Raw genomic sequence first — 27,838 nt, forward strand, 5'->3', positions numbered from 1 at the left:
TCTGGTGCCCCAAAACGATGAGCACTGACTCATGGGCATACACAAGGCATTAACAGCTCAGGTACTAGCAGTATGATCCCTGTGGTTTCAGGGGGCTCAGCCAAGTGGGTACTTAACAGCCCCCCCACACGGACTGGCTACCATGCTGGTGACCCAGCAGGATGGGGGCCAGGGTGCAAAGGGGAGGGAAGGGGGAGAGGAACCTGCACCATGGAAGCTAGGTAGTGAGTTCATCCCCAAATGGCTCACACTGAACAGAAATTTTTTGGAAATGGAGGTCAAACCCCAAGGGGACCCAAACCACTGAAAAGCACATAGAAACAGCAAACTAAACAATAGCACACACCAAAACAAAGCCAGGAGGATAGCTAAGTCGACATGAAATCCACTAAGAGGGAAAAGAGGGGGCAGGGACAAAAGAGCAAGGACAGGGAGGAAGATGAACAGGGATGGTAATGCAGCCTTCAAAGGAAAGGAAAGGAAGCTGCAATAGCTCAGGGCCCCGTGTGCGCCGGCACTATCGGGTGGTTGTACTCCCATATACAAACTTGATATATGTGTGTGGTAACATTTCAAAATTAGACTCAGATAACATACGGATGCAAATAATCTTCCTGCTGTAAACCCATAAACAAGAGGACTTTTTAGAGATTAATCAAATGACTATAGCATTCCACACATTATCATCAAAGTTAACCAAATTTAATGCTATTTACACAGCTTCTTGCTCTATCACCATTTATTTTCAATGCCTGCCCTTTAGTAAAAAATGCAAATGTATTTCATGTGTACTGGAGGAAAATCATAAGGAATTACAGACAGCCAATGCAAGATTTCAGTGATTATGTAAATACTACAGTGAATAGTGACTGGGAACTCTAGAATATATACCCGCCACATATAGTTCCACGTCATCTGTTACAGCACAGTGACACAGACACATCTAACAAGATTAACAATTACTTCCAAGACGAAGTCTTCCTTGCTCTGTTGACAATAAATGTGCACTTACGGCATTCATTACATATAATCATAATAAAAAATTAGTGCAAGGATAATGTTTTGCAAAAATATGCTTGTTACAAGTGCAGTTGAAATACTATTCTTAATACCATATAAATAACACATCTAGCTAGAGTAAACTGGAAAACCACAAACATTCCTGAAAGTAGCTGGTACCATAGGTTACAGTTTTACACCATCTTTGATAATTAAGCTTGAATGCCCCATATTTGTGTCATGACATTCTTACTACACTACCTGTACAATACAGTGCTAAGGTGAAAACTTATATTATGCTCAGATCCATCAGAATGTTGTTGAAGTTCAGGATCTTGCTTTACCAAAACAAAATGGCCATCAGTCATTAATGGTTCTTCAAGAAACGGAAAAAAGCAAAAAGTGATCAAGTATTCTGAGTGTTGTTCCTACATAGCTCTCTCAGAGAGGAGTAGGGTAACTGGAATACAGGGGAAACGAGGGGGGAGTGAGGGGGGCAGTGAGGGGGGAGTGAGGGGGGGGGAGTGAGGGGGGGAGTGAGGGGGGGAGTGAGGGGGGGAGTGAGGGGGGAGTGAGGGGGGAGTGAGGGGGGGAGAGTGAGGGGGGAGAGTGAGGGGGGAGAGTGAGGGGGGGAGAGTGAGGGGGGGAGAGTGAGGGGGGGAGAGTGAGGGGGGGAGAGTGAGGGGGGGAGAGTGAGGGGGGGGGAGTGAGGGGGGGAGTGAGGGGGGGGAGTGAGGGGGGGGAGTGAGGGGGGGGAGTGAGGGGGTGGAGTGAGGGGGGGGAGTGAGGGGGGGAGTGAGGGGGGGGAGTGAGGGGGGGAGTGAGGGGCGGAGTGGGGGGAGTGGGGGGGGGGGAGTGGGGGGGAGTGGGGGGGGAGTGAGGGGGGGAGTGAGGGGGGGAGTGAGGGGGGAGTGGGGGGGGAGTGAGGGGGGGAGTGAGGGGGGGAGTGAGGGGGGGAGTGAGGGGGGGAGTGAGGGGAGGAGTGAGGGGGGGAGTGAGGGGGGAGTGAGGGGGGGAGTGAGGGGGGGAGTGAGGGGGGGAGTGAGGGGGGGAGTGAGGGGGGAGTGAGGGGGGAGTGAGGGGGGAGTGAGGGGGGAGTGAGGGGGGGAGTGAGGGGGGGAGTGAGGGGGGGAGTGAGGGGGGGAGTGAGGGGGGGAGTGAGGGGGGGAGTGAGGGGGGGAGTGAGGGGGGAGTGAGGGGGGGAGTGAGGGGGGGAGTGAGGGGGGGAGTGAGGGGGACTTTCAGATCTTGTGTAGAAGCTGTTAATCACATATATTCATCAATTAGGAATAGGCAGCAAGAAAATGTGGTGCCCCAATTCAAATATTGGGAACCAAGGCTATGTTTATTCTTGAAGGTAAGCACAACAGTAACTGATTGACTCCAAAATATCAATCAGCAACCAAAAAATCAAGCAGCAACCAGCATACACAGTAACCATACATATTATGAAAGTGGATGTTTTTTACATCACCTCCTGAACTTCAGACAAGCCAGGTACACATATTACTTACTATCTAGACTAAAATACTAAGAAGGTAATAACCGGCAACTTGCTATGGGTGTGGTCAGGATGATATGGGAAGAGGAAGGGAAGAACAACAGACAGAGAGGGATGTGGCAGGAACAGATCGACAGAGAAAGAGTAGCTGATGGACAGAGGTTGTTGGCTGATTGAATGATTAAAGGCACTGAACTACTAGATCGTCCATCCCTTCTTTCTCAAACAAGCAGGCAGGTCTACATGACTTGGTAAGAGAGAGCCTACCACACACAATCCAGAGGCAAGGTGCCCACCATTTAGGGAGCAGCCAGAAGCACTGGAGAGCAGAATGCAATGAGGGGACATACATCCCCCAGTCCCCACCACTTATGAGAGGTACTCCACTCAGAAACTGCCTTGGAAATCCTAGCAACACTGACAGGGAAAGAAGTACAGAGAAAAAAGATTAATACGAGAGGAGGAAAGAAGTCTAGTTTGAAGTTGCAGTGATCCATTCCATATTTCAGGATCCTTAAACTTGATGGAGTAATACCAATCAGAGGTCTGTTTCCAGACTACTAATTACCAGAGACAGTTTACTGGTAGCCCATATGGGCAAGCTATCAGCAAGTTCATTCCCAGGGATCCCAACGTGACCCAGTGTCCAAACAATCATCACTGAGCATCCACATTTCTCAAGATCATACTGGGAATACTGGTTAGCAATGATGAAGGGATGCTGAGTGTAATACTGGTTGAAAACTTTGAAACTTGTCAAGGGGTTGCTACAGATGAAGGACCCACCAGTGGAGGAAAGGGTATCCTCAAGAGCACAAGAGATCTGCCAGGAAGTTTCATATCAGCGCACACTCCGCTGCAGAGTGAAAATCTCATTCTGGAAACATCCCCCAGGCTGTGGCTAAGCCATGTCTCCGCAATATCCTTTCTTTCAGGAGTGCTAGTTCTGCAAGGTTCGCAGGAGAGCTTCTGTAAAGTTTAGAAGGTAGGAGACGAGGTACTGGCAGAAGTAAAGCTGTGAGTACCGGGCGTGAGTCGTGCTTCGGTAGCTCAGTTGGTAGAGCACTTGCCCGCGAAAGGCAAAGGTCCCGAGTTCGAGTCTCGGTCGGGCACACAGTTTTAATCTGCCAGGAAGTTTCATATCAGCGCACACTCCGCTGCAGAGTGAAAATCTCATTCTGGAAACATCCCCCAGGCTGTGGCTAAGCCATGTCTCCGCAATATCCTTTCTTTCAGGAGTGCTAGTTCTGCAAGGTTCGCAGGAGAGCTTCTGTAAAGTTTGGAAGGTAGGAGACGAGGTACTGGCAGAAGTAAAGCTGTGAGTACCGGGCGTGAGTCGTGCTTCGGTAGCTCAGTTGGTAGAGCACTTGCCCGCGAAAGGCAAAGGTCCCGAGTTCGAGTCTCGGTCGGGCACACAGTTTTAATCTGCCAGGAAGTTTCATATCAGCGCACACTCCGCTGCAGAGTGAAAATCTCATTCTGAGCACAAGAGATGGCTTGGAACACTACAGATTCTGCAAGGAAGGCAGTTCAGTATGACCCATCACAGTGTAAGCACAGCCCATGTGATCAGCAATCATCAAGCAATCAGTATAGCCTACTGCTAAACACCAGGATGTACCAATGATGGGGAAACATTGGTGGCAGAGGGCCTCAGGAGGGTACGAGTCTTTTGGACCTCAGGATGGATCAAGACAAAGCTGTGACCCATGGGTTCCCCACAGAAGTGTACGTGAGTGGGCCAAGAGGAGGTGGAGGAAGAAAGAACTGGGATTTGGAGGGGAGGAACAGGGTGTGGACTGTGATCAAAATCCCTGATCTGGGCCACCATTGTTTCTGTTTTTGGAAAGGGGATGATAGTCTGGATGCTTAGGAGAGTTGCAAACATAGCTAGCATAACTGAGAAGCTGTTGTGGGCACCTGATACACACAATGAGTGGACCCCAGCCTCCATGAGGTGTTCACAGGACTACTTCAAATGGCTCCTATTGCAAATCAAACCCCTCAGTGGTGCATCAGATCCTGTATCCACAATGCTGAGGATGATGCCGAACTATATGCTAGACTCCCATAACAAAGACCGGGTTGTATCATGCCTTTGTAAAGCTGAAGAAGGGTAGTGCACTCTGCACCCCTGCTGGTCTTACGTGACAAAGTGTACTGAGGTGCAGCAAGCACTTTCACTACAAAAGATCGAGAATTCATTCCAACTAAGAACCAAAGACCACTCCTAAAAAGCAGTAAGTTCCTGCCACATTGAGTAGTTTGTCATCAATAAAAGGTTCTAGTTGTGGATGAACCATACGATGCTGACAGAACCATGACATGGGTCTTGGCAGGTGAAAACCAAAAGCCACAGATGAGTGGCTATGACTGCATCTTTCATATGGTGCCTTGCAGTCTACATTCAGCGACACTCACACTAGAGAAGCAATAGTAAGAAGCAGAAATAGTCAGCATACAAGGAGGGTGATACTGATGACCTCACAGCTGGAAGTGACCATTGACGGCTTGTAGAAAGAAAAGTACACTCAGTACAGAGCCCTGCGGACTCCATTCTCTTGGATATGGGGAGTGTTATGAGAAGCACCAACCAGAACCCAGAACACACACTGTGACAGAAACCTCTAGATGAAAATTGGGTGTGGTTTCCAGAGACCCCACTTGTGTAAGGCAGCAAGGATATGGTGTGGCCTCCTGGTGTCATACAGCTTTTGCAGGTCGAAGAAGATGGCTATAATGCATTGACATTGGGCAAAAGCTGATTGGCTGGCAGACTGCAGGCAAAACAGATTACCAATAGTGGAACAGCCTTGGCGAAAACACACCGGGATGCAGCCAGAAGACCCTGAGACCCAAGAAGCCACATAGCTGCCAGCTCAATGAACATTAAAGCAATTTACGGAGAGCATTGATGACACTTACTGGGTGATAACTGCTCATCTCTAAAGGAGCTTACCCAGTTTCAGCATTGCGACAATGATACTTTCTAATTGTTATGACGGGTACTGGCCCTCAATCCAGATCCAGTTACAGATGGCGAGGGTATGATGCTCACAACCGACTGAAAGGTGCTTGATCATTTGGTTGTGGATGTGACCTTTGGGCTGCATCAGGGCAGACAGTTAGGACACTGATGAATTAATTCCTTTTGCTCCATCCATTGCTTGAGAACATGAAAGACAGAATGATAACTCTCAGATGCTGAGACTCTAGCATATTGAGAGCAAAATGTTTGGAAATGGTGTCTCAGTCAGTGAAGACAAAGAAAATTCAGGGCAATAGCAGATACAGCTACTAGTGTCTGGTATATGTAGACATGTCTCATCTTAGTTCAAACCTGCGAAGGAGAGGTATGTGGTCAAATGGTTGAAACATGCTGCTCCTAGCGTTCTTATGCATTATTTCATCAGGTGGCAGACCCAGGCATGAAGCCACTTAAAGTAAATATGATGCCCCATTGACTGGGGCCATTTACAGTGCTGGAGAGCCTGCCTACTATCGTTAATAGCCTCTGCAATCTCTGATGACTGTCAAGGTATTCTCTTGTCAGAGCAAGCCCGAGGAACAGCGGATTGCTAAATCAGCTGCCAAATGAATGGCTATAATTATATTATGGACTGCCTTGTTTTTTCTTTTTTGTTGTGGTTTTAGAGCGCAAAACTGCTAAGGTCATTAGCGCTCGGTCTGTGATTTAGGAAAAGATAAAAAACCAAACTGGAAAGCAGCAGCAATTGGAGCGAAACTCAAAAAAGTGGGGAAACTAAAAACAAAAGGAAAGCTTAAAAAACCACTAGAAAAAGAGGGGTTGTTTGTCCCCAAAAGGAGCTTCAAATGACTGACATCTCACTGGCACTAATAAACTCAAAAATGTGATCAGCTGAGCGCGTGTCATCTGCTAAAATGGAAGATATATTAGGCGACATATGTAGACAGGCACATAACGGAGTAAAATAGGGGCACTCAAGTAAAAGGTGTCTCACCGTTCACAGTTGAGAGCAATGGGGACAAAGTGGGGGAGGATCGCCACTTAAAAGATGTCAATGGCTAAAAAGACAGTACCCTATCTGGAGTCTAGTTAAAATTACCTCCTCCGAATGACGAGTTCGGGAGGAATAGGTCCAAGCACAGGGAAGAGCTTTCACATCGAGCAATTTATTATTGATAAGTGTTGACCAATGTACATGCCATTAAAGAGCAACACGACGACATAAAACATTCGGCAAAGGGAACCATGCGAATAGCAGGCTGAAGAAGAGACTGCAGCCTTGGCCGCTATATCAGTTGCCTCATTTCCACAGATACCAACTTGTCCTGGGATCCACAGAGATGCCTCCCAAGTGGAGCAAGTGGAGGCAGTACTGAATCCGGTGGACCAGAGGGTGGACAGGGTAGATAGCTTGGAGACTGAGGAGAGAGCTGAGCGAATCTGAACAGGGAACATACTGTATGATGGCGACAGATGTATTGGACAGCATGGAGAACAGCATAAAGCTCCGCAGTATAAACCGAACACTGGTTGGGAGGCCGAAATCGATTTGGGGTGTCACCAACAATATAGGCACTCCCAACACTAAACTATGTTTATGAGCCATCACTGTAAATAAATGTGGCATCCTTCATTTCTGCACACAGAGCAGCAAATGCCCGACGATAAACAAGAGAAGAGGTACAATCCTTGGGAAACTGACAAAGGTCATGGAGCGGGCAGGTCTGGGGCGGAGCCAAGGCGGTGCTGTACCCCAAGTAGTCAAGAAAGTTTTAGGAAAGTGGAAGGAAAGAGAATGTAGCAGTTTACGGGAGCAGACTCCCGGTGGTAGTAGAGAGGAAGGGCGGCCTACATACCCTAAATCCAAGGAGGTGTCAAAAAAAAAATATCATGGGCCAGATTAGCAGGCATGGAGGACAGATGGCTAGTATATCGACTCTGAAGGACAGCTCGCCGATTGGACAGTGGAGGTTCAGCAGTCTCAGCATAAAGGCTTTCCACAGGGCTGGTGTAAAAAGCTCCAGACACTAAACGTAATCCACAGTGGTGGACACAGTCGAGACGCTGAAGAATAGACGGCTGAGCAGAGGAGTAAACTATGCTGCCGTAGTCCAATTGCGAGCGCACTAAGGCGCGACAGAGGCGGAGAAGGACCATTCTGTCCGCTCCCCAAAAGGTACCATTCAGGACACGGAGGGTGTTGAGGGATCACAGACAGTGAGCCGAAACAAAGGAAACGTGGGAGGACCAGCACAGCTTTCTGTCAAACATAAGGCCCAAGAAGGTTGACAGGGCCTAGATGTAAGGAAGGTGGAAGAAACTCCGTACGACGCCAAAAATTGACATGAACGGTCTTACTGGGAGAAAAGCGGAAGCCGGTTTCGATGCACTACGAGTGGAGGCTATCGAGACATCCTTGAAGACGACATTCAAGAAAGGCTGGTCCGTTGAGAGCTGTAGTAGATCGCAAAATCATCCACAAAGAGGGAGCCCAAGACATCAGGAAGGAGACAATCCATAATTGGATTTATGGCAATGGCAAACAGTACAACACTTAGCACGGAGCCCTGGGGTACCCCATTTTCTTGGGAGAAAGTACAGGAGAAAGTAGTGTTCACCCGCACTTTAAATGTGCACTCTGCCATAAATTCACGAAGGGGGGAACCGAACTCTAAAGACCAAGAGAACAGTGTGTGGAGGATGCCTGTCCTCCAACAGGTATTGTATGCTCTCTCTAGATCAAATAGCATTGCTACTGTTTGGCGTTTCCTGAGAAAACTGTTCATGATATAAGTGGAGAGAGCAACAAGATCGTCAACTGCAGAACGATGCTTTCGGAAACCGCATTGGGCAGGTGTTAAAAGACTCCAGCCACCAGGCTAAACGGCAATTCACCATACGCTCAAAAACCTTACATACACTACTCATGAGAGAAATGGGGCGATAGCCAGAGGGAAGATGTTTGTCCTTTCCAGGTTTCGGAACAGGAACGACGATAGCTTCCCGCCATCTCCTGGGAAAAGTACTGTCGGTTCAAATATGATTATAAAGGCGAATGAGGTATCGCAGACAATGGTATGATAAATGCAGCAACATTTGGATGTTGATACCATCTGGTACTGGGGCGGAAGAGCGAGAAGAAGAGAGTGCCTGTTGGAGTTCCCGCATGGAGAAAACAGTATTACAGCTTTCGTGATTTTGAGAGGAGAAAGCAAGAGGTTGCACTTCAGCTGTACGTTTCTTCGGGAGAAAAGCTGGTGGGTAATTTGAAGAGCTCGAAATCACAGCAAAGTGTTGACCCAATGAGTTAGAAATTGTGACGGGGTCCACTAATGTATCATGCACGACAGTGAGCCCAGAGACCAGGGAGAAACTAGGTATGCCATATAACCGTCGAATCCGACTCCAAACTTCTGAGGAGGGAGTGAAGGTGGTAAAAGAGCTAGTAAAGAAGTCCCAGCTTGCCTTCTTGCTATCGCAGATGATGTGACGGCATTGCGCACAGAACTGCTTATAGCGGATACAGTTGGCCAAAGTAGGATGGTGCCAGAAAACGCGAAGAGCACGTCACCGCTCACGTATTGCGTCTCGGCAAGCCTCGTTCCACCAAGGAACTGTGGGGCGTCGGGGCAATTCGGAGGTGCGAGGTATTGAACATTCTGCAGCTGTAAGAATAACTTCTGTAATATGAGACACCTCATCGTTGAAGCTAGGAAAGTGACAGTCATCGAATGTCACTAGAGATGGAAATAGTGTCCAATGAGCTTGGGCAAACTTCCAGTGTCTCGGGTGCATACATGACAGTTGTGGCTGCAATCCAAGGACACATGGAAAGTGGTCACTCGAGTGTGTATCAACAAGAGCGAACCAGTGTAAGTGCTGAGCTAGCGGAACAGTACCAACCGAAAGGTCCAAGGGAGAGAAATTTGTCATAGTGGCAGACAAAAACGTAGGGTCCCCAGTGTTGAGGCAAACAAGATCCGCTTGGTGGAAGACGTCTATCAATAGTGAGCCACACGGACAAGGATGTGGAGATCCCCAAAGCGGGTGGTGGGCATTTAAGTCCCCAACCAGCAAATAGGGGGGCAGAAGCTGACCAAGAAGATGAAGGAGATCAGCTCGTGCCATTGGTGTGGACGATGGAATGTAGACAGTACAAAGAGAGAAGGTGTATCCAGAAAGGGAAAAACGGACAGCAACAGCTTCAAAGGGAGTGTTTAAGGCGACTGGATGATAATGGAGAGTATCATGGCGAAGAATCACGAGTACTCCATGTGCTGGAGTGCCTTCAACAGAGGTGAGATCAAATCGGACTGACTGAAAATGGGGGAAAACAAAGTGATCGTGGGGACGCAGTTTTGTTTCCTGAAGACAAGATGACCGGCGAGTAGGATCATAAGAGGATCGACAATTCATCCCGATTGTCTCGAATACGAAGAATATTCCAATGGATAATGGACATAGGGTGGACAGAAAAGGGAAGAATATGACCAAGGTTGCCCTGAACTCAATGACTGCTCAGGGCCGGTGGCCAACAGAGTTGAACGGCATTCAGCCGAAGACAGAAGAGCCTGATCCATAGGTTGTTCGGGAGCTGCTCCTGCCACCAGCGATTGGCCGGTTGATCGGCTACCTGCAGTGCGCCTCGACGACACCAAAGATGGCATAGTGCGGTTACCACCAGGTGGTGTGGTAAATGAGACACGCCGTGGCGGAGAAGGAGAGGAACTGGGTTCTCATTAGCCTTCTTGGAAACAGTATGTTGAGATGAAGGAGGAACCGATGGTTGTGAAATCGAGGTACATAAAAAATCTTCATGAGTAGACTCTTTTTTGGAAGTCCGGGTGTCTGATTTTTGGGGCTCGAGATTTAGCAGAACCCGATGAAGGGTCAGCCATAGAGTGAGAAGGTGAGAGTGGGGAGGTTGAACGGGCGATCTTTGCACTGGACGATCTGACGACCGTGGCACTAAAGGTGAGATCACAAGTATGAGTGGCTGCCTCCTTTGTTGGCCGAGGAGAGGCAAGGACAGTGCTGTATTTACCTGTGTGAGGCACAGTGGCCTTTCGACTGGCGAATAACATTCAAGCATTAAAGGTTGACACCTTTTCCTTCACTCTGATTTCCTGAATGAGCCGTTTGTATTTAAAAATGGGGCAATCTCTAGAGGATGTAGTGTGGTCACCCATACAGTTGGTGCAATGAGGGGATGGAGGTGGACAATCACCCTCATGGGCATCCTTGCCACACGTAACGCATCTGGCCGGATTGGAACAGGACTGGCTGGTATGATTGAACCATTGACACCGATAGCAACGTGTAGGGTTTGGGATATAAGTGCTAACGGAAATTATCTCATAGCTCGCTTTTATGTTCAATGAAAGTTTAACTCTGTCAAATGTCAAGAAGACAGTATGGGTTGGAACAATGTTCGTGTCAACCCTTTTCACGACTAACAACCATGACGCCCTGGTCAGACAGGTAGTTTTGAAACTCCTCGTTGGACTATCCGTCGAGGGAGCATGTATAAACGAACCCACGTGAGGAATTTAAAGTGTGGTGTGCTTCAATCCGGACAGGGAAGGTGTGGAGCAGTGAAGTACGCAGAAATTTTTGTGCCTGGAGGGCACTGACTGTTTCTAACAACAAGGTGCCATTTTGTAATCGGGAACAAGACTTCACAGGACCTGCAATTGCGTCGACACTTTTCTGAATAATTAAAGGGTTGACCGTGGAGAAGTCTTGACCTTCGTCAGACCGAGAAACAACAAGGAACTCTGGCAACGATGGAAGAACTGTCCATGGCTGGGACTCATTGAACTTACGCTTATGAGCCGACATAGTACATGATGAGGAAACTGTTGCGGAAGTATCCCCCATGATTACCGGTGTGTCTCATGGCACGCTCCTTCCTTGTGGGGGACCTCTCTGAGGGCACTCCCACCTTAGGTGATCGTTCACACCTCTCAGGTCACACCTTCCGAGAAACGGACGGAGGGACCAATCGGCACTTTCGGAAGGTATCAGCTCGGGTAATCACCCCTCCCTGGGGGGGGGGGGGAGAAAGGGAAGGGAAGAGGCAGGGATGAGAGGGGGGGGCAAAGATGGGGGATGGGGAAGAATGCGGAAAAGGAAGGTATGCAGCCCAGAAAGGAAGGAGTGCCACAGTAGCTCTGGGTCCTGTGCTCGCTACGTATGTATCCACGAAAGAGTTGTGGACCCCCTGGGGGGCCTAAACATTTTATTGAGCAGACTGTCAATCTGTACAGTACCAATGTTGTATTCTAACTTTATGGGATTGTTTTTCCTACTCATCTGCATTCACTTGAATATTTCTATACCTGCCATTCATCGCACCAAATAAAAACTTTGTCCAAGTCATCATCTATCCTTGTAGTCACTCAATGATGACCTTTTCCCACACACAATGCCATCAGCAAACAGACACAGAATGCTGCTCATCAGATTATTTCATATGTACATAATAAGAATGATCTTATAAAACATCTCTGTGGCACTATTAATGATACTCTCGTGTCTGAGAAACAGTCTCTGTTGAGGTCAAAGTACTGGCCACTATTAGTTGAGATGTCTTCTCTTCGTGCCATTCACATATTGGGGAACCTATTCCAAATGTTCATAGCTCCAGTAATAGTATGCAGTGGGGCAGTGTGTCAAATGCTTTCTGGAAATGCAGTAATGTGGAATCTAGCCTGCAGCTCGTCATCCACAGTTCAGAGTATATAATTTGACAGAAGACCAAGGTAATTACTGCACTAAATCCATGCTGATTTGTGGATAGAAACTGATCTGACACCAAGAAATTAAATGTTTTTGAACTGAGGATTTGTTCACGAACTCTGGAGCCAATAAGCTTTATGACATTGGTTTGTAATTCTCCAGGTACGTTCCTTTACCATTCTTATATACAGAAGCCACCTGAACTTTTTCCCAGCTGCCTCAGTCTTTGCACTAGGTGAGACACTAGCAATAAATGCAAGCTAAGTAAGAGGTCAATGCTGTAGAGTAATCTCTGGACAAATGATTTGTGACTGTTTGGACACGCCAACTATTTGGTTTTCAACTCTTCAAGTTGGTTCTCTAATCTATTATTGTGTGTCCAATACAGGAGTCTGCGTGACAGTGAAACAACATGTTTGTATGATCCTCCTGCACATACCATACAACTCAGTAGAGAGAGGGGTTAGTGATCATCATCTGCTTTCCTCCAAAGCCACAGACTGGTCAATGACTGCCTGGATAGAAGTCTGACCCAGCGATTTTATGTTTCGTGTACTCTGTAAAATGTGTTGATCATGTATGATGGTGGTAGTTGAATGCTTCACACATAGATTTTTTTTACATACACCTGAATTTCCATTAACTCTTGCCTGTTCCTACTGTCCATACTTTTTTGAACTGAGTGTACAAAAGTCGGCCTCCTCAGCATTTTCAAACTTTGTTATTAAACCACAGTGGGTCTTTTCTGTCTGTAATCCAGTTACTCGCCACATACTTATTTGGTCCACTTAATGTTTGCCCATATTCCTCTACATAAATGATATTGGAAATAAATGACATTCACTAATTGTCTAAATGGGAAGCTAACAATAACTTACCTGTTCTTTCTAGCAAATCTATTCTTCTAGCCTTCTTGAAGGAATCATTAACTTCATTTACCATTTTTGCTGTGCTGGCATGATGATCCCTAACCCACCTCAGTCTTGATACCATCTGTAAGGTCAAGGCTGTTTATAGTTACAAGGTCTAGAGTATTTCAATTTTGTGTGGGCTGTTAAACTAGCAGCTTATGACAGCTTTCAGAAAACTGTTCAGAAGTACTTCACAATATTGCCTGTCCATACCACCTGCAATGTATGCACAGACACCTTAGTCTCTACTCAGTATGTTAGGATCACCTGCTTTTTCTGCAATACTTTGTGTAGATTTTCTTTGAATCATTCTGTGACTGTGACAGAAGTATCACCTGGCAAATAAAAACACCCAATGCTGGAGTTCACATACAAGGAACCATTAAGGGAACTGCTCATTAAAACAGAAAATCGTGGCTTGAATCTTGTATAAATATATCAGATATATCAAGCCCAACTGTCATACTACTTAATAACTAAATAGTAGTTCTGGTTAAGTGTTGTCTTTTGTATTCAAAAGTCTGTGTGACGAGTTCACACTATGGTATATTTCAATGGGAGGTAGCTAAAAATTGTAAGATTGATTAATGACATAAAATCAATGTTGTTCATATCAAATGACAATACAGTTTACATGAACTGTGTGGGGGAGCAGAAAATGGACTGTCAAGTGTCACATCACTCATACTACTTTTATGATCAGAATCATAAAATATCTAGAACAGTTGCATCAAAACCTTGTTGCACTGAATGCTTATTTATGATAAAATTATTAAACACACACACACACACACACACACACACACACACACACACACACACACACACACACACACTAGCTTGGCACACTACTTACTACTATTGTAATTTCATCAATTCATTTGGTGGGACTGGCATGTTTCTGACAGTACAAAAAAAAAGAGCGTAGGCTACAGGCTGAACCAGTCTTATTCTATGGATCCAAATTATGGGTTTTACTTGCTGGTCTCAAAAGAAGACGCAGTTCGGGAAAGATTATTCACGGAGCAGCACCAGCATATCATGACAGAAAAACCAGTAATGTAAGTAAGTGCTGGAATGAGAACAAACGAAACAATAATAACATAGGAAGAAAATCATTAAACTGATATCGGCATCTGTTGAGAATGTTAGACAATTAGTAGCCAAAGATTAATTTTTGATAGGAAATCATCTTACTGATAGAAACATAGTAGACCACTTAACTTTAAGAAAGAGCATTTCGAGAAAATAATGAAGCAACATGGTGTATGCAAAGAGGATGCCTTGAAGAGAGATGCTGGGCAGAAGACAGAAAGAATACAGCAACATGCTGTTATTAATTGATCTTTGTATTAATTAACTGACTACAATATCACTAATATACTAGTACTAATAATGATAATTTTATGGTTATTACTATCTAAGCTATGGCAGGCTACCTCTGAATTCCCACCATACACCTGGTGTATGTCACTTCTGCTTGGAGCTTGTGGCACCATAGGGCACGGTAGAGCCATGCAGGGTACATAGACAGTGTTTGCAATTCAGCCGAAATTGACAGAATGGAGTGAGTGGTAGTCCTTTAAAAGTTCTGTTTAGTTAATAGTTGCAGGCACAAGTGTTGAAAAAAAAAAGCCTCAACATTGGTGTGGTCTTGGCTATCTGTGTTTGCTGTTCTCAGTGGAAGTCACATTATGCAAGGAGCTTTCTCATCTGAAAAACTGCCTGAATTGGGTTGTGTTGCATGACTTAATACCTTGTGACGTTGCCTTGGTAGGGGTTAGGGTACTGTCTAGCAACCAGACAAGCTTGTTATTGCTATTCAATTCCCCCATTTTCAGCAGTGGACTCGATGATTTGGTAATCCTGAATACTGTTTTTTGAATGTGACCATGTTTAGCCTTTCTGATGAGAATCATCTGATGAGTCCATTGAGCTGCACAACTACTGTGGTCATGTGGTTGCATTAAGAGAGAATGACAGTGGAATTTAGATGCTCCTTAGTCTGCTCCAGCATTCTACTGTTGTGGCACACTGTTTTGGACCTGGACTCAGGGCATGCTCATCATACTATGGTTGGTTGGGTTTGGGGAAGGAGACCAGAGAGTGTGGTCATCGGTCTCATCGGATTAGGGAAGGATGGGGAAGGAAGTCGGCCGTGCCCTTTCAGAGGAACCATCCCGGCATTTGCCTGGAGTGATTTAGGGAAATCACGGAAAACCTAAATCGGGATGGCCGGACGCGGGATTGAACCATCGTCCTCCCGAATGCGAGTCCAGTGTCTAACCACTGCGCCACCTCGCTCGGTCATCATACTATGGCTGTTAACATTGACTGTATGCCAGCCTCATGGAATGCACCACATCCAGCTACTGATGGGCTGCCTTCACTTAAGTTATGTGAATTTCTGTTTGAAATTTATACTAAAATTTTGTACATTTTGATGTTTGGGGGTTTGTTGGGTCGAGTGCTGATCTTGTACATACCATCCAGCACTCTTAGAATGGCCACATGCTGATCGGCTCTATGGGTATCACACATGTCATATTCAGATCTCATCCAGACATTTGAGACTCACGGGCTGGAAGAAGCAAAAGTGTGTAAAACCATCAAGTGTTACTGAGCTCTGAAGGTTTTTTGTGTGTTCATTCACTGGCCATCTGTGAGCAGGAGAGAGAAAGACATTTATTTCATCTCAGGGCAAGTTACTGCTTACTAGATTTAATTGTCCAACTATTTGTTGTTTTAAAGTTGTCATGGGGTGACCTTTTCTCACCTTTTATTTATTTGCTGTTACAAGTTAGTTCTGAGTACTAATTACTGGTTTTTCTTTTTAAATGGCGTTCTTGAGCTGCCATGCATGCACATTCACTTACTGAGTCACTTACGCATTTTCTACAGTATACCTTAATAGAATTTTCACTGCGTCTGAAACCAGTTATATCAATCTGTACACACTCATTCTATTATTAATTACTTAACTGTTCATTGGGGCAAGATTTAAAGAGACTAGCTCTGTCTGCTTGACACAGCTCTAGAAATGATTGCACCTATTTACTTCATTAAATTACCTAGATGCACTTGGAGGCGTATTTTAAAAATTTCCTTTTTCTAGTGGTCCCGAGGCAGCTGTAAATTCCTGTCTTCCAGTATGGCTATTCAGTTTTAACATTTGAGATGAGTTAGGCTTCTGTGTTGTCTTAAAGAGCCACCTGTTCCCAAATAATTAGTTCTTCATTTGTTGAAGCCTTTTCTGAGTAGTAGTTTGTGAAGATGGAAATTTTGAATCTAAAATCTAAGAACTGGTGTCAGACACAGCTTTTGTCTTTAATTATTGCCTCATTTAAATTGTCACTAAACTACAGTATGTAATGTCTTAAATTTGAAAGTTCAGAGTGTTTGTAATCCTGCTAATGCATCTGTAGTTATTTTCCTTAAATAAATACGTCTTAATAAACAATGGTGACTCATGTGAACCCCAATCCCTCCAGTCCTTCCACTTAATTTCCCCTTTTCCTGCTGGATGTTTGGTTGGTAACAGAGGATCGTTATTTTCCGGGAAGTAAAGAGGAAAGGGGTCCTCATACTGTCATTCACCATGAGGGTGGTGTGTGTGTGTGTGTGTGTGTGTGTGTGTGTGTGTGTGTGTGTGTGTGTGTGTGTGTGTGTGTGTGTGTGTGTGTCAGTTTGTCCTTATTGAAGAAGCAACAGTTAACCTACGAATTTAAAGTGTGTCGGCTTCCATGTCAGGGCAGTGTTGCCAAACTTGTGGCTTGTCTGCATGCCAGTGTGGACAACCCCTTGGTGATTAGTACCAACTGCACTCAGGAAGTGTATGTTGCACTGACTGAGCCCCAGCCATGGCAACCTTGTGTCAGAATGTATAGTGTTTAGAAAGTAGTCAGCCCCTCCATAAGCAAATACATACAATTCAGGCACAATTTATCCATTGGGATAATCACTTGTTGGGTATTCCACAGTGAAGTCTCTATTCTGAGCAGGTTAGATTAGCTCTGCAGTTACAGTGGCAGATGGCTGGCTTGCAGAGTGGTGCCAGCTGCCTTGATTTAGACAAATTAGGATCAATATGTGGTAAACAAGATTCTCCCACTAACAGATTATTGCTGGAAGTAGTAGGAACTCTACAGACACCTTAGAGGTCATGAGGGGAATTCATTTGGGAAATTACCTTACCAAATAATTTTACTGCTTCAAGCTATATTGAAACTTTCATTTAGAATTTAAAGACAGGTGAAATCCATCCTGTGGATCATGGTCAAATGTGTGTTTCATGTCAATGCGTTGGCAATATCCAATAATGTTGTTGTTCAGGCCTTGTACCCCCTGTGTTAAGCCGTGTTTTCAGTCAAATTTTACACACAAGTGCAACATCGAGGGAGTTGTGGAAATCAATTATTGGGCTCACATTGTAACCTTGTATTAAGATGCTGCTCAAGCATCAACATTTTTGGCTAGTGCAGTTTCTTCATGAACATTTTCCTAGGTACATAGATGAATGCATATGGCCATACCATCCTTGGAATTGCAAGTCACGAAGATACAAATACTCAGCAATATATTAGAGAAAATGGAGCCACAGGACCGTTCATGGATTCCCTTCGCTAATAAATGCACATCTTTTACTGAATTAGAGGCTTTGGTGTCCGGCATTGAAGCCAGAGTTTCGCAGACCAGCAGTAATGTGGGTTTAAGTGTGATTCTCAGGATGGGGATCGAGATTCCAAGCAATTTAAAAGGGGACCACCCATAAGGAACCACTGTAGGTTGTGTTTCTGGTGTAACGAAAGGGGGCATTTTGTATGGCAATGCCTGGTTCCATGGAAGGAGAGTCAAACAGCTGACATCACAAGGAATGGAAGAGGCATGGTACTGTTCTACTGCCGATGTGTTGTCTCTGTGCGAAGTCTGAGGTAGGGGAACCGGTGCCTTACCTTTGGGTACAATTTAACCAGAAACCACTGTGCACCCTCCTCAACTCTGGTCGTTCAGTTTCTTGTTTCGATTATCTGTTTTATTTGGTGTTCCACCATACCTATGAACTGCCTTGTTTGCATCCGTCCTCTCAATGTCGAGCTCTCACGGGGCACATGTTGCCTCTGATAGTCAAAACTGAGTACTGGAAAATTTTCTTGGCCTGTGAAGTGGATAGCAATTAAAAATCATTCACTGAACTTAATTTCGGAGTGTGTTTTTGTAAGTGGTAGTGGGTTGATGTTAGATTGTCAAGGCAGGGTTGTTTATTTTGAATGTAACCCAGCTGAAAAATTCACGTTTTGCTCCTGTCAGGTTGTCACAGGAATTCTTAGTGCATTACTGCAGGAAGGGGAGGCAAAAAGGTGAAAGAAGTATATGGAGGGTCCATGTAAGGGTGATGTACTTGTAAGCAATACTATGAAAATGGAAGAGAATGTAGATGACGATGAAATGGGAGATATGATACTGTGTGAAGAGTTTGACAGAGTGCTGAAATACCTAAGTTGAATCAAGACCCTGGTAGTAGACAACAGCCATATAACTACTGATAGCCTTGGGAGAACCAGCCTTGACAAAACTCTGCCATCTGGTGAGCACGATGTATGGGACAGACGAAATACCCTCAGACTTCAAGAAGAATATAATAATTGCAATCCCAAACAAAACAAGTGTTGACAGGTGTGAAAATTACCAAAATATAAGTTTAATAAGTCAGTTTAATAATGTTTTGGCTGATGTGTATAAGGATTTAGTATTTTGGCTTCCAAATGAATGCTGGGCAATGCCAAGGGAACCATTCTGCAACATTCAAGGCAATTGTCAAATGCATCAATTTATTACAAGGGTGTACCAGAAAGTAATGCCTCCAAAATTTTGATTCTGTTCTTAATATCAGTTGTCATGCATATTACTCTGCTCATGTTACCATTTTGCTGTTGCAATATGCAGCACCTTCCTGCTGTAGAGTTCTGAAATGCAGTGTGTAACATGGGTGTGTGTGTTGTTTAACCTTATAAGCACATGGCAAAACCCTCAGAACACAGAGTGCAAATTAAAATAGTTCATCCACATGTGGACACCCTCTCCTACATCATGACAATGCCAGACCATACACAACTTTTCTTGCACTAGCAACGGTCTGGCACCTTTGATTCATTATTATTGATCATCCTCCATAGTGTCCTGGTTTGACCCAATGAATTTTCAGCTATTTCCAATACCTAAAGAACACCTTCAAGGCCTTCAATTTGATAGTGGTGAATTGGTGTGAGCAGAGGTGAGGCTGTGGGTCTGCTAACAAAGTCATTCTACACTGACGACACCAAGAACCTTGTGTCTTATTGGGACAAAGGTTTTGAGTGCCATGGTGAATGTTTGAAATAAATATATGAACACAAAGAATAAAGAAGCAGAATGTTAGTAAAGTTTGTTTTAATTTTGATGCAGCAATTATTTTCAATTAAAAATTTTGTGCCACTACTTTCCAACATGTGCTCATGCCAAAATGTTCACCAATTAAAATTTAAGCTTTAATTAATTTGGCAAAGAAGGTGACTTTCAACTGACATGTCTACATGCATCTCTTAAGGTCAAAGGGAAGTTCTGCCCATCAACTAACACAGCACACAATGTAAGACAAGACTTCTTGTAGATAAAAGATACATTCTGGGATTTGGATTTTTGGTAAACATTAGGCTGTGCTACTGGTCAATTTGTTACCACATCCTTTACTTGGCTTTCACATTTCTAGGCTTTGTCAGCTCACAGCCACCTTTCAACCCAGGCTAGGCCTTGAGTTGCACTATGGATTAGTCTCTCATCGCAACCAATTTTTCAAGGGGGGGGGGGGGGGAGTCTAGCACCACATTTTAACCTTTTAGCCTTTGAATAGTTCTCAGGTTCAGGTCCAAGGTCAATGACTCCACAAATTTCTTTTCATTCACATGATGTGTGTTGTGCATACATATCATTCTGTGTGCCAAACCATTATTACGTCAGGTGTCAAAGCCAAAGCCTGAACTATGTTGCGTCTAACCACTCTTTTAGTGTATTTAATAAAATTTAGTGTTCTGTATTTACTCAAAACTAAGTCGCACCTGAAATTTGAGACTCGAAATTCAAGGGGAGAGAAAAGTTTTAGGCCACATCTCCAAATCGAAACAAAGTTGGTCCATCGTAATATGAGACATAATTTAGGTCAAATAAATGACGATACAGCTACAGTAGTTTGGTTCGAGTCTTAAGCTTAGCAGTTAAGCTTTACCAGATAGCCATAGCTATGCGCCAGACTTCCGTCCATATTTATACGGATACCCTTACTTTTTCACGTGCTTCGTCTGGTTTGAATTGATTGCTTATTTTTCTTTGATCTGATAAGTGTCGTTTTCTTTGTTATAGGTGTTTACGTCACTCTAAGCTGAAAATTCATTACTGTACTGTGTCATGCATTGTTTGTCACATTCTGATAGTGCGTGTTTATCGCCTGTCACCGCCCACGGCATGGCTTGCTTTTGTGCACGCTACCGCCACTTACAATTGAAACAAAACAAAAAAAGAGGAATCATCTCATTAGCGAAACAATGGCAAGAGACTGCTATTTGTTGTTACTTACACTGCTACTTCCTTTGATAATGATCAACGAGAACCAAATAATAGACTGCCTATGATAGAAGATGTTCTGAACGAGAGTTTAGCAAAACGTTTTGTTCGAAAATCTTTGCAGGTGCCTCTTTAGTACATGACATTCTGCACAGAAATTAGAGTCATTTTAGATTTAAAAATCTAGCCAATTGCTGTGACTTATTTCTGACTGTATCACTATTAGGCATAAGAATAATACGAAAATAAACACGACATGATACGTATATTCTTCCGCATTTGCTGTTGTCTCACTAGTTTCGTAGTTTATTAGGCAGACAGGATTTAAATGAGATAGCAGCAAACGAAACAATACATGGTGAAACGTTTATATTCATATTATTCTTATGGTGAAGAGAATACTGCATGTGATTCACAATTCATGAAAGTTCCTATTAGCAACCATCTCTTCTCACAGGTAGGAAAAAATTCAGAACGTAGAGTTGGCCATATTGACAAACCTCCCAAACAGTCTTGCCAGTCGGATTTTGGTAGTACGTTGAAATTCTGCTACATTCGAAGACGAACAATACGGAATTTGTATTTACTTCATTGGATAATGTATGAAAATGCACTGGTCGAAACTCGGGGCAGAGAAACAAGCTCATCTTCCACCTTTTTTTTTAAATCTATTTACTGACACAGTGGATTTGGTGCCAGTATTTATCTTTGTGCCTACAAAGCATGCCTGTATAGTGCTACATATATTCGACGGCAGAAGTTAGTTGTGGCAGCACCCACCAACATTTTTCAGAACTTCCACTTGCTTTGCACTCGATTCTAAGCTGCAGGTGGTTTTTTGGATTACAAAAACCGGAAAAAAAGTGCGGCTTAGATTCGAGTAAATACGGTATTTACTTTCCTATAGTTCCCTCACAGAGACAGATTAGGATTATTGTTGTGATACTGCTTGTCAAATGAACTGCAAGCTGTTGGCATATTTTGTACAAACTATAATGAAGCACTCATATATTCAAATGAAAATGCTGCATTAATGCTATCATAGTACTTCTGTAGTTGTACTCAAGATGGATGATGAAGCAGAATAGTTCAGCACAGACAGTACACAAGTAGTTTGCGTGATTGTATCAGGACTCACTATTCTGGTTGGCAGAACAAAAACACTAGTGGCACCAAGTGAATTTAGTTGCCTGCTTATAGCTGAATACCTTACAAACGGTTGCACTGCACCAGATTTTAAGTGACATATATATGTATGATTGTTTACACCAGTAACTAACATTCTGGCAGTTTCACAAACAATATGTGTAAAAATGTGCAGCAAATGGAGAAAGTGGTTATGTACAAACCTGTCAATATTTAATATGTACCTCCATGGCTTCAACAAAACTTTGCTGCCAACATACAAATTCACTTTGCATATACAGGCTGTGTAACAATTTATGCTTCCATGTGATATTTGTCTGTAATTTAACTTTACTGCTGACAGTTCTACTTACACTTTGTTTACATATTTAAAGTCAACTTCTAATGTTAATAGTACTACAAAACGTACTTCTCACACTAGTGAAAAACGTCACTTCAAAATTATTTAGTTAATTTATTTTACATCATCAATTAATAAATTACAGTCGTCATTCCATACCACAATACACTGCAATAATGCATTAACTGCACCCATACCATTTATAAATTTAATAGCACTGCTAACATTCACCATAGTAAAAATGATTCTTAAGTCGCACATTAAGGTTGTCATTTTAAAGAAACGTATCAGAGCAGCATATACTCACTTAATGGCAACCACTTTATCCGTATAATTGTGTTGTGCATTAAATATGTTTTCCACATTTACTGAACATTAAATTGAAACTCTTAATTCTATGTGAGACTTAATACAAGGCTTATTTCAATGCACTGTGCAAAATGCCATATTTAAAACAAAGTTTGTTTTTTAGTAAATTGAATTAGCCTACTCATGTTTCCAGTAATATGGCATCAATTGCATGGATTCACACTACTTCTGCACACAGAAATTAATGAAACACTTAAGAAATACAAGTAAGCCACTTACCATGCAGTGTAACTCAGTTTGTACTTCATCCATTCCCTCTTTCTTTATCCACATAGTTGGCTCCTGGTCCATGACTTCAGTTCTACAGTCTGAAAAAGAAAAGCAATCAGATAAGAACAGTTGTACTCGTTTTCCATTGTTACCATGAAGTATAGCGCAGAGGCAGTATTTTCACTCATCTATTAGACGCAGCAAATGGGTGATTACGCAGGAAACAGATTCAAAGTAGCTGAGGAAAAGTGTGTTTAGTGATATAAACTCATTTCCATTTCTCAGGTCATGAAGAGAAAGAACAATCATAAAATAAATGCACTGGAAACCGAGTATTTACAATTGCTACTGTTCCTCTGTAACACTGCCTTATGGATACTGTCCTACTGTAACAATTATGGAAGACGTGTATTTTTTGTGCATGCACTAACTTCAGTATTACGAACAATCAAAGCAGTCAACAGATCGAAGCAAAACTACTGAATAACACCAAATATTTCATTATACACTTTGTTCGTTGTGTTAATTTCAGTCTTATGTGGACATGATGAAAATCTAGACATACGGATTGTTTATCAGTGAATATGCATTTTCAACATAGGTATTATCTTGAAACTTTCTTCATCTGTATTCATTCACGGATGTATACTCAATTTACAGTAAGCAACATCATTTGAGAATCTTTACCTGCTATTAAAGAAAACCATACACATGTACCGTAGATTGCACACTGCAATGCAGAAGTCCTCATCTTTGATTATCATCAAGATTAAACATTGGTTAGATTTTTCTTACAAAACTGATTTACTGGAACGACTTGCTACTAACGGTAGCTATGGTGAATGATCTATTAAGTTCTGATGACATGTAGGACCTATGGCTTTATGTTAGACAAATTACAGCTAAGTTAATTTGAATCTAATATTTCGTCAGTTCCTAAATAATGTTACACTATTCTTATACAGAACTCCATTAAAAACCACACACTATAACAAACTGGTATTTACACATGATTACACGAATACTAATGACATGAGTCATCAAAGCACAGCACTAACAAAATGCAACAGAATTACAGCATTTCCTTTCATGTGAACATACTCAAACCATGAAATCATGTAACTGTGGGCACTTGAAAATAAATGCTTACGTCAGCTCTAAAAGCTGGAGCCGCTTTATGTCTACATCAAATAACAGCAAATTATCATCACAATCGTAATTATAGTTAAGTAGGTCAACATAACCGTAATAACATAGCGAATGTCTGAACTTCAATGTCGGCCTTTTCTCGTCAGTCACGAAGTATATGACGCAGATCACTGCACAGACAAACTGCTCCTGACAACACGTTACAATCTCAGCCGTTTCTTTTACGAAGATACACGTAGCGATTTTACCGGACAGGCCCAAAAGAACGAGCACTAACAACTCAGGTATTTGGTTGTTATGAACATAACCTGAAAAATTACAATTCACACACAGTTACCAAGCACACTATAGGTAATGTGAACACAATTAAATACAGAATAAAATCTCATCCTTCTGTAAGCATTAAAATTTTAAAAGAAAAAGGCAGCAGCCTCAAACATAGCAACCACAGCATCATCACAAGATATTCGCGAAATATTACACTCATCAAACTCAACTCTTATTGTGATGGAAATGAAGTACAATGTTAATTTACTTCCGAAACACATTTCTTCACGTACTCCTGCTTACAGTTTATAAACGCTTATAAATTACCTGTAGAGTGTCACACACAAATTTCCGTAAAAGCACGAGGTTGCAGCTGACTACACATTGAAATCATCTAAACCAAAGATCTTGCTGCAAGACAAAGCACTGTGCCACGGGCTGTGAGATAAGCAGCACAGTCTAACAAACAGTCGCGACACTTCGCCTAGATTTTGTTGCCTTCAGCGCCAGCAGCGCCCCAAGCGGCCGGTACGTTGAACTGTGAGTTCGGCGCGATCGTGAAATCGAATAGTGACTGTTTCTTTTGATTTACACAATGGTTTTTACCATCGGGAGCGTTTGTAGCGCAATAAATTGCAGCAGCAATAGGAAGGAGACGCCACAGCTGTCTTTTTCAGGTTTCCTAAGGATCCCGAGAGGTATATACCATCATGTTACTAAAGTGTATCGTCAGGATTCAATTGCAAACTGTATGTGTATAAATGATGAATGTTTCGTTTTAGGAGCAAAAAATGGGTAGTTAATAGCAGACGAGAAGACCTCATGAAGAAAGACCCGGTTTACCTGTATAATAATATTAGGTTTTGTTCTCTACATTTCGAACAAAACCAGTTCATGAACGCAGACAATAACAAACTCGTGTGGAATGCAGTACTCACACTGTTTGACATTCCAAATAAGCCACCTCAACTGACGATGAAGAGGAAACTGCCACAAAGGTTCGACAGTCAATCTAAAGCTGTAAAACAGTCCTATGACACAGAAGCAGCCAGTTCAACTCTCCATGTATTAGTGCCAGATTCGTGAGAATCATCAACACAGACCTGCTTTGACGATGAAGTGGTTAGATTAAGTGCAGCTGTTCGTGTCTTACAAAAGCGTGTGTAGTGTCAGAATGTGCAGATCGCTAGACTTCGAGCGAAACTATTATGGGACAAGGAATGTGCCTACAGACAGATTATTTGAAAATTATTCAAATATTTGGTTTTGCGTGAAATGTAATATAATCAGCTCATTATAATGTTTTCAGCATATTTCTCCCACTATTTGTTAGTTGCTTGTCCCACTTAGAATAATATAAAGATGAAGGTCGTACTTGTGGCAACAGGCGACAATGACAAACACAGTAGGCCTACAGAACGATAAACGAGCTGTCCATCGCTTTTGCATGTAGAGGTACATGTCTGTGCTTCTTACATGTGATTCTGTGAGCTTATATTCTTTTGATATCGACGTGGTAAGCTGCAATTCTGTCCAATGTCACAAGTGTTTCTTCACGAATGTGTTGTAGCTTGCCACTATATTCATGGTTTTTGCCCATACTTGCGCTTATTTTAGAATCATTTTTAGAAACATATATGCCTTATGATACTACACAAACTCTTGGAGGCAAGAAACTAACTCGAATAATTCGGAAATAACGTAGGAAATGGATGCAAACAAACATTATGCTTACGACGCATCTGACGTTCACCTGTCAAACGGCAACAACTTTTACAGCAGTGAGTGTCGCGACTGTTATATTAGACGGTGATAAGCAGTATAAGAAAACTGGAAAGATAAAATGCGTAAATTAAATTCCATAGGATATTCTATCCCTTATCGCTATTTTAGGACAACAACTAGATAACTTAAAATAGCTGTTCCTGAATAAATGCGTTTGAAAATTTCTTGAAGTTTTAAATCTTCACTGTGCCGTGTCGGAAGCACTGATCTGAACAGGGACATCACATAGTTGTACTTTTCCTTTGTTACAGGCTGGACGGTCATGTACAAGGCTCTTGACAGTGGGATCTCGTTGATTTTTCTTGTTGGAATTATGATCTCTAAACTCTTCATCAAAGTTTTCTTTAAATCGCATAACCAATGGATGCTGTTTTATGACAATCCCATCCGAAGAAGGAAGGAAGATTAGTTTAACGTCCCATCGACGCCAAGGTCATTAGAGACAGTGCTCAAGCTCGGATTGTGTTAAGGATGGGGAAGGAAATCGGCCGTGCCGTTTCAAATGAAACATCCCAGACTTTGCTTGGAGCAATTTAGGAAAGTCACTGAAAACCTAAATCTCTATGGTCCCAATTGCAAGTCCGAGTGTGTTAACCACTGCACCGCCTCACTTGGCCTTAGCCATCTGACTGGGTTCCTGCTGACATCTTTCTTAACAGCAACATAGCAAGCCACAAGGTACTTTCAATTGATACTCTTCTCACTGGTTGATTCACGAGCAATATAAGGTTTGTCACCACATTCTTCTCGCATATTCAGCAATAGTATTCCAGTCAGCATCCTAGTTCAGTTTTACCAACATTTTGTAAATTCTGTAGTGACTCCCAAATACAATGAGATAAATTCCATTTCACTGTGAAGAATAAACATGAATTTCCTATTAATGAATTCTAGGTTAGATTTTCCAGTGTTCTAGGTATTAATTCTAGGTTAGATATTTCCTGAATAGCTGTCGAACACATTGCAGCGACAAATCTGTTTGGATTCAGTACTCCACAACAATCGCTAAAATGAGCTTTACCGTTGGAGGTAGAGACTTCAACATCCATACAAACAGACTGCTATCTCATATCTTCCTCGTTTTCTCTGTATTTCCAAGCACAGAAACACTCTTCTTGTTTTGACTTGGTGTCATTGTCTGTAAAATTTTAAAAAATTCAGTCGCTCTTACAAAACAAACCATTCTTGATGGGATCCGTTGTTGTCAACAAAACTTGCTGGAAACAGAAGTTGCAGCTTACAAAAGTCCTATACAGGGTGTTACAAAAAGGTACGGCCAAACCTTCAGGAAACATTCCTCACACACAAAGAAAGAAAATATGTTATGTGGACCTGTGTCCGAAAACGCTTACTTTTCATGTTAGAGCTCATTTTATTACTTACCTTCAAATCACATTAATCATGGAATGGAAACACACAGCAACAGAACGTACCAGCGTGACTTCAAACACTTTATTACAGGAAATGTTCAAAATATCCTCCGTTAGCCATGATACTTGCATCCACCCTCCATCGCATGGAATCCCTGATGCGCTGATGCAGCCCTGGAGAATGGCGTATTGTATCACAGCCGTCCACAATACGAGCACAAAGAGTCTCTACATTTGGTACTGGGGTTGCGTAGACAAGAGCTTTCAAATGCCCCCATAAATGAAAGTCAAGAGGGTTGAGGTCAGGAGAGCGTGGAGGCCATGGAATTGGTCGGCCTCTACCAATCCATCGGTCACCGAATCTGTTGTTCGACTGAAATGTGCAGGAGCTCCATCATGCATGAACCACATGTTGTGTCGTACTGAAATGTGCAGGAGCTCCATCGTGCATGAACCACATGTTGTGTC

The 27,838-nt window shown here is 43.0% G+C and overlaps 1 protein-coding gene across 2 annotated transcripts in view; it reads right to left on the reverse strand.

Annotated features, from left to right (window-relative positions):
• LOC126213095 (zinc finger protein 492-like) overlaps nucleotides 1–24,660 on the reverse strand; it is a 147,588-nt gene extending 122,928 nt beyond the window's left edge. For both annotated transcript variants that reach the window (XM_049940700.1, XM_049940699.1), the window contains exons 1-2: nucleotides 24,543–24,660; nucleotides 22,809–22,897 (exon numbers count right to left, since the gene is read on the reverse strand). In XM_049940700.1, coding sequence (XP_049796657.1) covers nucleotides 22,809–22,880 — 72 coding nt within the window. In that variant the 5' untranslated portion in view covers nucleotides 22,881–22,897; nucleotides 24,543–24,660. The remainder of the gene's footprint in view (nucleotides 1–22,808; nucleotides 22,898–24,542) is intronic.
• Nucleotides 24,661–27,838: the final 3,178 nt, after the last annotated feature.

This window comes from Schistocerca nitens, chromosome 11 (assembly GCF_023898315.1).
Source record: "Schistocerca nitens isolate TAMUIC-IGC-003100 chromosome 11, iqSchNite1.1, whole genome shotgun sequence".
Classification (NCBI taxonomy): Eukaryota; Metazoa; Arthropoda; class Insecta; order Orthoptera; family Acrididae; genus Schistocerca; species Schistocerca nitens.